At 42.8% G+C, this 11,430-nt stretch overlaps 1 protein-coding gene across 2 annotated transcripts; it reads right to left on the reverse strand.

The window, feature by feature from the left end:
• Nucleotides 1-7,441: 7,441 nt before the first annotated feature.
• Nucleotides 7,442-9,281, reverse strand: LOC125496609 (uncharacterized). Of its 2 annotated transcripts, none has more exons than XM_057394271.1 (2): nucleotides 8,303-9,281; nucleotides 7,442-8,182 (listed from the first exon to the last, which is right to left on the reverse strand). In XM_057394271.1, the coding sequence occupies exons 1-2, from the start codon at nucleotides 8,337-8,339 to the stop codon at nucleotides 7,638-7,640; spliced, it is 582 nt and encodes a 193-aa protein (XP_057250254.1). In that variant the 5' UTR covers nucleotides 8,340-9,281; the 3' UTR covers nucleotides 7,442-7,637. The 2 variants fall into 2 exon arrangements, with proteins under 2 accessions (XP_057250254.1, XP_057250252.1); XM_057394269.1 differs by having other exon boundaries at nucleotides 7,442-7,886; nucleotides 7,983-9,281.
• Nucleotides 9,282-11,430: the final 2,149 nt, after the last annotated feature.

Below are 11,430 nucleotides of genomic sequence, written 5' to 3' on the forward strand. Positions count from 1 at the left end.
TGAGTAATTGAGTACTTTTAATTTTTTGGTCAATTTATATATTTTTTGAACATAAAATATTTCGTCACTTTTTTTGGTCAAAGTAATTAACAAATATTATTTATCAAGACATAATTAATATCTCTATCATTTGTTCAGACGTAATTCATTCAACCACCTCATTTAAATTTGAATCCCCCAAAAATTCAACCCCCACGCGGTTGTTTATTGTTAAGTTGTCCATTGTACGATATTTTAACGGAAAACCAAATGGTATTATTAAGTTTTGCTGTTTTGGTATATATGACATAAAAAGTATGAAAGAATTTGCCAAAAAAAAAAGTTTCAACGTGTATAAAAGAAATATCTAATATGTAATAAGTATTGGACATGTACTCTTCTTATTCCTCCAAATCTTCACTTGCTTACTTAAACAACATAAATAAAATATAAATTGGACAAAAATAGATAAAATAAAATCTGAATTGGACAAACGAAGATAAAATAAAATCAGAATTGGACATAAGAAATCCCAAAAAATTTTGTTTCATTCCAATTTCCAAGTTTCCAACATTCATTACAAAATTAAATAAAAAGTAAAACCATTACTTAATACTTAGATACTTAGATTAGTCATTAGCATAAACAAAAAATTCCATGAGTCTACGGTTTACATAGTCCAACAAGCAAAAAATTACATCCACTATTCACAACCAGGAATGCAGCAAGTCAGCAACTATAAGACATAAGCCATATCCTCTGCCGACGATTAGAAAACAGTGTTTTTCAGGGTCCAACTCTCCACTGACGCAAACACTCATGGATATGTCATGGTCATCCTCAATGAGAGTGTAATTCCATTGTTTATTCCAGCATAAACGAGAGAAAGCCCCATCCTCACCCTCCACAAAAATCTCCTTAGTAATCTCATCATGTTCAACCATGTGAACATCACCACCAGGAGCCATTTCACCACCACCAGCAGCCTTTAACCCACCACTATTAGCCTCTAACCCACACACAATCACCTTTGTAAACACATTAACATCCTTCTTTTTACCCCCTGCCTCATTAACTTTGTCAAGAATTTTAAAACCAACTCCTTTACATACATCTTAGTGATCTCCTACAACCCACTCTCTCATAAATCACCTTACCCTTTCCTTTATCCATTTTCGCAGTTGATGAACCTGAAATTATTAACTCAAAAGATTCTAAATAAAGAGAAATATTAAAAACCAAAGAAACATTTTTGAATGAAATAAGGCAACCAACAAATAAATTATTTAAAACAATCTATAAATAAGGATAAATGGTAGAAAACACCAAAAGAAAGAACTTTCCAAAAAAAACATAAAGTAGTTTTTGAGTGCCAAAAATAAATTTTCTTTAAAAACAAGTAATGGCTCTTAGGTTCACAAGTTAACCTCATCATTGAGCACTCGACTGTACTTGACAACACAACTTCACAACACAAGAAAGCCAACAAAAGTGACACGAGCATCCACAATTCTTTGTCTTTTTTATAATCTCAAAACCAATTTTACCAATCAAGTACATATCATGTCCAATACTCAAATAAAGACAAAATAAAGGTAGCTCCACATCGTGACGCTTAGGGAAAATCATGTGTGTAAAGTAAAATGTAGCCAAAAACAATCGCAAACGACCAATCATCTTTTGCACAAGGGACGTTTTATAAACCAAACCAAACAACCACAATTAGCCATCCCACCATTTTCTTCCATCCTCTACTCCCGACCAAATCTCATCATTACAAAACATAATTAAATCAATTTAGTCGGAGGCAAAGGTGGAAGACAAGAGAAAGAACAACTACGACTCTCAGGTAAAAACTTCACCTCATCATCGAGTACTCGACTCCAATTGACAACACAACTTAACAACACAACAAAGCCAATAAAAGTGACACAAGCATCAACAATACTAAAGCCAATCTTACCAATCAAGTACGTATCATGTTCAATCAAGCCAGCAAAAGAAATGTAGAGATGCATCGTGACAAGGGGAAAACATGTGTGTGAAGTAAAATGTAGCCAAAAACAGTCGCAAACAGGTCAAACCCCAATGATTTTTGGGTAAGGGACATTCATTTATTAAGCAAAAGGACATAGAACAACAAAATTGAAAAATTATGTTTAAGATTTATAATTTAAGGGTTAGGGCTAGGATTTTGGATCTAGGGTTTGGGTCTAGGTTTAGGGTTTTAGGTTATCATTTAGGGTTTAGGGTTAAACCCTTATCTCTGATGAATCCTAAACAATATAATAAACCCTAAACAAGTAACTCAAAACACAAACCCACAACATATCAAACCCAACCCAGAACACAACAAACTCAACCCAGAACACAAACAAACTCCATAACACAACCAACCTAGAAACAAACACAAACCCAAAACATAGCCATCAACCATCTTCAATAGGCCAGAACAAAAACCATCAAACAACAATCGCATGCAATACTTTGTTAAAATTCCTTCCCCATACTAAATGAAGACTCGGAAGCCACAAATGTAATGGGGCTAACATCTCTAGCCATCCGAGATAAAATAGGATAAATGCCCATATGAGTTTTCCAATAGGCCAAAACATCAAAGTGGTCATCTTGGTCAGCAGGAGCATAAGGGGTATTGAAATATGATTCCATATCATTTTCAATACCCTTACTAGCAGCAACATTGGCACCAAAACTCTAAAAAACAACAAATAATATAGTATCACTAAACTATTAACAAATAACAATCAGTAACTTTAAGTAATCAAATGAATCAAATGTTACACGCAATAGCCAACCTTTCCAAGGCTGACCTTCTTAAACGGACGAGCAAGCGACCTTTCAAAATTTGGAGTGGAGGAATCAAAACTGGTAGTCATAAAAGATGTAGTGGAACATGATTGGAGTTGTAAGTGAGAATAAACACTAGCATAGTGCATATACAACTCAGTTTAGGCATCAACAACCTCTTCAACCTTACGATTAAGATCTTGGGGCAAATAAACATTAGCATACAACTCATGAACAAAGTTATTTTTTGTAACGGGGATCAAGCATGATAGCAATAGTAAGAATCAAAGAATAATTATCCCAATACTTATTAAATTTTGCATATATAGGAGCAGCCATAAGACGAATAGAATCAATTGGGTTTTCTTCAAAACAAAAGACTTTCAATCAAAACAATGTTCACAACATATAGGTTGGGAGTGATGTAATCAGAACCAAAAAAAGACAAGTGATATCATAAAAAGGTTCAAGAGAATCACAAACATTTTGGACTGTTTCCCATTCAGAATCAGTTAGTGAAACATCTAAACCATGCTCAAGTAAACAATACCTATCTACAGCCTCCCTAGCTTCTAAACACCTATGGAGCATAAGAAAAGTAGAATTCCAACGAGTACGAACATCACCAATCAATTAACCAGAAATCAGTATTCACATACTTAACACAATCATCAAACCTCTCTTTCCTAGTGTTTGAATAAGAAACATATGAAACAACTTGTTGCAACTTCAAAGCTGTTTTATCCATAAACTTAAAACCAGCTTGGACAATCAGATTCAATATATGGGCAGAACATCTAATATGAAAAAAGTTACTAGAACAAGGTAACAAATTAGTTCTATTCAAGTCCCTAACTATCTATAGAATCATAACATCGTTGGCAGTAGCATCATCCCAAGTCAAAGAAAACACTTTATCTTTAATATTCCACTCATTAAACAAATCAAGAGTAAATTTACCCAACTCTTTACCAGTGTGGGAACCAGGAAAATCTCTATAAACAAGAATTTTAGAACGCAGCACCCAAGAGTTATCAACATAATGAGCAGTCAAAACAGTAAAACTAATATAATTAAGTGAAGATCACAAATCACAAGTACAACACACTTTTCCTTCTAAATTACCTATAGTTATCTTTAATTGAGCTTTAAGAGCAGCAAACTGATTAGTGCAATGCTTAAGCATAGTATTCCTAGAAATATGCTTCACATTAGAATTCAAGTAAGAAAGTAATTCTCTATGCTTAGAATGCTCAACCAATCTGTTGTGGCCTAAAAAATCAACGGCTCTGGTACTGACACGTGGCCTCATCTGAGCCCTACATGTGGCATATATGCAGGGGAATAAAAGTACAAAAGGGGCCTGAAGGTGACAGGCCTAAAAGTACGTTTCTCTGAAAGCGTACTAAAAAGACCTTCTTCTGGCCCCAAAAATTGTACTTAGGCCCAGTAAGTATGATTTACACCTTTATATGAAAGTGAGGTGTACTGACCAATTAACAGCTGCCACGTGTCCCAAAACTTTGATTAGCCAATCAGATGCTCCCAAATTAGGGTGACATCAAGGCACAGCAGTCATTTCCAAACAGTATAAATAGTCCTTGATTTCAGGGTGAAAGGTACGTTTTTCAGAGGCATAGTACTGTTACTCTGTCATAAATTCTTCTCTCTCTCTCTCTACTTTCTCTCTCTAAAAGTTCCTTTACATCCCTGATCTGACTTAAGCATCGGAGGGGAAATACCACCCAAACCTCCAGGGTGGGTCCCTTTTTTGCAGGTTGCGGTCAGGAGTTTGCTTCGGGATTTGAACCAATCATTGTTGCACAAGTCTCCAGTTCTTAAGAACCCATCTTTGGGAGTTGTGATATAATTGCTAGTTTTACACTACATAACATTTGGCGCCGTCTGTGGGAGACGCAACAATGACGGACTGTCACTCTTCGAATGTGGCAAGGAACAGAAGTTTTAGAGTTCAGGTGGATGATACCGTTGATGACGAGAGGCCACCTCGAGGCAGGGATCAGGGCCATGCTGCCGTTCACCTCGAGGGTAGGACTGTAACTCCGTCATCCAAGAAAATCTTGACCGTCCAGTGACTGCTGGTCATTTGGAAAATGTATTAATGACTTCCAGGCCAGGATGGCCGCTGTTATGGAAGAGCAGATTAAGAACAACATGCTATTTTTTCAGATGAGTCCGAGAGAAGAGGCAGCTGCGCCACTTAAAGGGCGATCCCAAGAGGGTCGTCCAGGACCTAGTCGGCCACCTCGGCCAGAATTGACTAAGCCGCCTTCCAAAGGAAAGCAGCCGCAGTCAGTGATTCTAGGAGGAAGATGGACTGGAAAGCTGGTGGTCCGTCCAGCAGATAATATCCCTCCTACTGGTCAATGATGGAGACTGATGCCCGGGAGTACTTGGAGGCCAAGAGGGCGGCAGCACAGCAGCGTTCAGCCTCTGGCTCCACGCCATATATGAAGGATCCGTCCTTAAGGCTCCCGTCCAGAACAGTGGTGCGAAGCCGTGGCCATCCGCTTTCCAGCCCAGGCAAGAGAAGACAGTTTTGCAGCCTATGGTGTACAGGCGTCAAGCCTTAGCTAACACCTCATCTAATCCGGTTTTAAAAGAGTACCGTCAGGAGCACATACCCATTGGGGGCAGGTGGCGGCACTCCAGATCAATTGGCCCACTCCTTTCTCGGTCAGGATCATGGAGTCCCCTCCTTTCCCAAAGGTTAAGCTCCCAACCATTGATCCTTTTGACGGAACTACTGATCCGGACGATCACCTATCAGCTTACAAGCATCAGATGTATGTCCAAGGGGTGGACGATGCTACTTGGTGTAAGAATTTCCCAGCTACTTTGAAAGGAGTAGCGCAAAAATGGTTCAACAACTTGCCGCCTAATTCAGTGAATAATTTTACTGAACTTAGTATTCTATTCACCAGTCACTTTGTGGCTAATCGGCAAGAACAAAACAAGCATGCACCTGGGAAAGTCATCCAAGGTCCTAAGGAAGCCTTGAGAGGTTATGTGAAGAGGTTTAATCTGAGGCATTGCAGATCCAAGATTTGAATGCGGTGTGGCGTTTGACGCCTTCATCAGAGGTCTAAGACCAGGAAGTTTTAAGTTTGATTAAAGAAGAAAATCACTACTTTGACGGAAGCACTGAGGGAGGCTGAAGCATTCACTGCCACAGAGGTTGTGCTGAAGCAAAACAGCCAGAAGTGAAGAAAGTTGAAGAAGCTGTTCAGCCAAAAAAGAATCCGCCCAAGAAGGCTGAGACTTGGGCCATGACTTCTATGACCACTCGTCCAAGAGAAGTAGGCGGTCAGAGCCGGCGGCCTCATTGAACCAATAGAGTTCAACAAAGATCAATATTCCATTTTGATGGAAATAAAAGATCAGCATGAACTAAAGGCGCCGGCCGAGATGAAGACGCCTTACCGTAACAGGACAAGAGCAAGTATGTTTCACTTTCACAAGAGGACATGAAACCAATGAATGCAAGCATTTGAAGCGAGCACTAGAAGAGTTGGCTCGAAAAGGAAAGATGAACAATTACCTACCCTCGTCAGGAAGGAAGTTTCAGAAAAGGGATAACCGTCAAGGAAGAAGATGGACGGAGATAGCACGGATGATGTGGTGATGGTCATCTCAGGAGGATTTGCAGCTGGAGGTCCGACAAATCGCGGCCACAAAAACTATTTGAGGGAACTCAGCCAGGTTATGCTCACCAACCAGGCCGAGTCTGATCCTTTTCCAAAAATAGTGGTCAGCGAGTTGGACCGGGGAAATATTAGGACGCCTCATGATGATCCGCTGGTTGTGGAAATGAAGATGCCAATCTAAGGGTTAGGCGAATTTTGATTGATACTGGAAGCTCAACTGACATCATCAGTGCTGATTGTTTGTCTCGTTTAAAGTTTGACAAAACGATTTGATGCCGGTCAATCATCCTATAATTGGTTTTGGTGCGGGTCATACACCCTATGGGAACTGTCACCTTGCCCGTCAGAGTTGGAGAAAAAGATGCGGCCAGGACGCTTTTTGTGAAATTTTTGGTAGTACGAGACTTGACAGCTTATAATGTCATTCTCGGGCGACCTACCTTAAATCACATCAAGGCCGTCATTGTGACCCATTTAATTACAAGTATGCTTGAGCATCTGGTTATGAGCGTCCAGAAAAGAGCTACTGGGTCAGATCAGAATGATTGACGAGATACTTTTATACTTGGCCTTAATAGTAGTAATGGATGAGATCGGCCAAAAGAGTTGATTAGACCAGCCAAATATTATGACGGGTTGTTTTCGTACTTGTAATAGATATGAGGTTGTAAGATAATATGTCAAAAAACAGTAAAGCATAGAACAAGAGAAATTGAAAAAGATAGCTTTTCATAAATGTAAAAAAGATGATTACAACCTAAATACATTTAAGTACAAAAGGAGGAAAATTACAAATGGCTCACGGCCAAGATACAACAAAGGAACTAAGCGGCAGGAGGATCATTGTCCTCTTCATCCTGGGCCTCAGCATCGTCCTCCCCCTCTTCGTCTTCAGAAGATTCTTCAAAAATGGGAGGGTCGGCTCCGGATATAGCCGCCTTATGCAAAGCCTCCTGGAACGCCAGCCGACGAGCATATCTGGGATATCCTCTTCTTCGGCCATCATGCCAAAAGCTTGCACTGCCCATTCCTTTGAGGTATCTATGACGGTGTTCATAGCCTCTTTGGCGCCAGCAATGGTCTCGGCCACCTCAGTACGAAGGGCTTGGTTCTTGACCTTAAGGACGAGGTTCTCCTTGAAAAAATCAGCAGCCATCGTCATGACTGAGTTCCTCTCGTCCGTCAGGAACGTTCCAATGAAGCCCGTTCGTCCAGCATCTCCGTCAACCGAAGAAGGTAGACTTTGATCTGAGACTCTAGCTCGGCAGACCGTTTTTCCAACGCAACCTTGGTCTGCTGATGCAGCACCTCTTGCTGGGCCATAGCAAACTGGGCATGATCAGCAGCCGCCGTCACATCGTGGACGAGCTTCTTATTCTCTTTTCTGAGCTCCTTTGCCCAGTCCTCTGTTATCATGCTGCGAGCAAAAAGCTGAACACATGAAAGGATAAGGCATGTCAGGACGGATGAAAAAAGAAAATAAATGTGAAGTATAAAACATAAGCGTCTAGAAAAAGAAAGACGTACCTCGGCAGCAAGCTGAGACATGTAACCTACATGCCCAGACAATGCTCCCCTTAACCCCTTGATATAAGGTTCGGGAAAGCACTTAAACAGCTCCGTCTTGAGCTTCTCACGATCGGACGAAGACATCTTTCCAAAAGCTGGAGAAGATTCATCGTCAGAGAGGCTAGGGGAGCCGTCAACAGCTGGACCCTTCCCTTTATCTGAAAGGTTAGACTCGTCAGTACACCTGATGGGAATAACCACGGTCTGTTTGTTGGACGGACTCATCGGACGCCCGCCAACCCGTAGTGTTCTAACTACGTTGGAATAGTAAGACTCACCAGAGGAACGGGAAGCCGTCCTATACGCAGCCGGCATCTGGCCTACGAGTTGGGCCACAGGCCCAGAAAAGGCGGACCCGTCCACAGCCGTGTCCGGCTGAGAAGATTGTCCAGCATCCTCCAATATGACAACCTCGTCAGGTTGTGAAGGTGTGGGCTGCTCGGCCGGACCAGTATAGGCCACGAGGGCCCGGGAGTCAGCTTCAGCCGGCTCTTCTTTGGCCTCCTCCTTGGCCGGTAGCTCGATGACGACCTTGGGAACCGGCCGTGTGGTCTTCTCTTCTTAGCAGTAAAGCCCTTGGCCTTTTTTGAGGGAGGAGCCTCACTGGTGCCGGCCGGTCGTTTCTTTGCTGCGGCTTTCTCGGCCAAAGCTTTAGAAGTTGGGGCATTTTTCTGAAAAAGGAAAAGATTAGAATGCACGTCAAGATATCAACCAGGACGAATTGCTCCTCAAATAAGCAACTCGTCCAACACTATTCTAGACGGACTGCCCCTCGAAGAGGCAAACCGTCCAGGTATCAACCAGGACGAATTGCTCCTCAAATAAGCAACTCGTCCAACACTATTCTAGACGGACTGCCCCTCGAAGAGGCAAGCCGTCCAGGTGTCAACCAGGACGAATTACTCCTCAAATGAGTAACTCGTCCAAAGCTATTCTAGACGGACTGCCCCTCGAAGAGGCAAACCGTCAAGATATCAACCAGGACGGGTTGCTATTCAGATGAGTAACTCGTCCTATGCTACTCCAGACGGACTGTCCCCCTAAGAGGCAAGCCGTCAAGAAATCAATCTAGACGAGTTGCTTCTTGAGAAGTTAGCTCGTCCTGTGTTTCTCTGGACGAATTGCCCCATGGGTAGACAAGTCGTCCAGGCACCATCTTGACGGGTTACCCTCCAAAGTAGCAGACCGGCCAGCAAAAAAAAAAAAAAAAAAAAAAAAAAAATGTATACATATCAATAGCTTACCAGAGTGTCGGCCCTTTTTCGGCACCTGACTTACTGTACTCCTTCCATAGAGTATCCGCAAATCTGGACGAGCTCATGTCTCCAATCCAAGACTTCCTTAGTTTGCTCCTGGCTGAATCTGCAAAAGGGAATAAAACAAGTGTTGGATGAATGATAAGCAAGTCTAGAAATTTTTACTTGGAAGATTCTTAGTTGATATACCTCTGTCCTCGTCCTGCCGTAAGCCGGCAGCGACCAGGAAGTTGTCATGGTAAAACATTTCCTTAAAAGGAATCCAATTGGACGGACCCTTGAAAGAAACATCTTCCATAGTATACTCCGAAACCCGGAAGTACTCCACCATCTCTTCGGCAGAGTTACTCTCCAGTTCCAGGTATGAGGCCATCCGTCCAGTATTTGTGGTTGTCCGGCTAAAATACCGAAGACGGTTTGCCACCGCTTTATTGGGCGCCTGGACAAAGAGGAACTCGCCCTTCCATGAGTGCATCTTGGAAGTCTTATCCCAAGACGTCAAGAATCCTTGACGGTTGCACACGCTCAGCCAGCTTCCTTCAATGGTCCTAGGGACCTTGGCAACGTAGTGAATATGGGTGAAAGCGGCCAGAGAAGGGTCCTTTCCCTTTAAGTTGCAGACGGCCAGAAAGGTAAGGATGTTTTGCCAAGAGTTAGGGGCAAGCTGATTATGTCCTATGCCGTAATACTGAAGAAGTTGGCTGATGAAAGGGTGAAGGGGAAAGCGCAGGCCGGCATCTAATGCCAGCCGATAAACTGCAAAATGGCCGGGAGGAGCACTGAAAATAGTGTCCTCTCGGCCGGGAAGGACAAAGTGGTAGCCAGGCATGGGCATAACCACTGAAAAAGGTCTAAGGTCCGAGCCTAATCGTCCCAGCCATGTGTTATCGGCCAGGATGAACCTAGGGTCAGAAAGGGGACCTAGCCGCCGTCTTATTTCAGACGAAGTGGTTGATGGCTCCTCTGAGCCACTAGCGGGGTCAGAAGAGCTAGCCGTCCTCGGCTCATCTGAGATCGTCCTATGCATGGACGGGCTGACCTCTGGGGAGCCCCTGATTTCTGGTTCCTCCTCGGCATGTTCAGGAGAAGGAGTTTGGTAGGCAGGACGAGCGCTTTGGGTCTCTCGTTCTCCTTCGGCCGGAATTCGCCCAGTGGATTCCTCCCTTTCAGAGCTAGAGGCCGGCATGGTTACCCCTCTTCTGATGCGAGCCGTTTGCTTGACGCGCGCCAGATTACCCTGCACAGGTAAAGACTGGGTCGTCTGACTTTGCCGTCCATGGCTAAAGATAAAGAATGCATGCCCGGCCAAGATAGGACCAACTCTAGAAGATGCCGAGGAAGTTAGGCCCTCTGTTCTAGGGTTAGCACCAACCCTTGAGCGGCCGAGATTGTTCGAGGAAGAGGACGAATCCATTTTCTTAAAATATGTGTGCAATCAAGGAAAAGAGTTGAGAATATACCTGTAGAAGAAAGTTCGGACGAAGGTTGAAGATGACTTGAAATCTCGGACGAGTAAAACAACAATTGCAAGAGCTTGGACGGGAGTTGTTCTTCTCTCTAAAAAGTTCAGTAAAAATTTGCAGAGTCTCTCTCTCTAGAAAATTTCTCAGCAATGTTAAAATGATTCCAGGAGCGACTAAGGCACATATTTATAGAGGGGTGAAAATGACCCCTCATCCGGTAAAAGTAACCGTTGTCCATAGGAGTTGACCTGTGGAGACCGGCAAAATGGCGCCTCTTTTTTGAAAAAGAGAAGAGCAGTTCCAGGTCGGTTAAAAGAGGAAGATTAACCGTCTTGGCGCCCAAAAGATAATAACTCCCTCTTTTAAGGGGCAAATGTTGTGGCCTAAAAAATCAACGGCTCTGGTACTGACACGTGGCCTCATCTGAGCCCTACATGTGGCATATATGCAGGGGAATAAAAGTACAAAAGGGGCCTGAAGGTGACAGGCCTAAAAGTACGTTTCTCTGAAAGCGTACTAAAAAGACCTTCTTCTGGCCCCAAAAATTGTACTTAGGCCCAGTAAGTATGATTTACACCTTTATATGAAAGTGAGGTGTACTGACCAATTAACAGCTGCCACGTGTCCCAAAACTTTGATTAGCCAATCAGATGCTCCCAAATTAGGGTGACATCAAGGCACATCAGT

This window comes from Beta vulgaris, chromosome 4, assembly GCF_026745355.1.
Source record: "Beta vulgaris subsp. vulgaris cultivar EL10 chromosome 4, EL10.2, whole genome shotgun sequence".
NCBI lineage: Eukaryota > Viridiplantae > Streptophyta > Magnoliopsida > Caryophyllales > Amaranthaceae > Beta > Beta vulgaris.

Bases quoted from the DNA above. Each gene is read 5' to 3' on its own strand.
- LOC125496609 (XM_057394269.1), bottom strand. From the start codon at position 8,339: ATGCCGGCTGCGTATAGGACGGCTTCCCGTTCCTCTGGTGAGTCTTAC. The intron at 7,887-7,982 runs GTACGTCTTTCT...TCATGTGTTCAG, and splicing joins TGTCTCAGCTTGCTGCCGAG to CTTTTTGCTCGCAGCATGAT.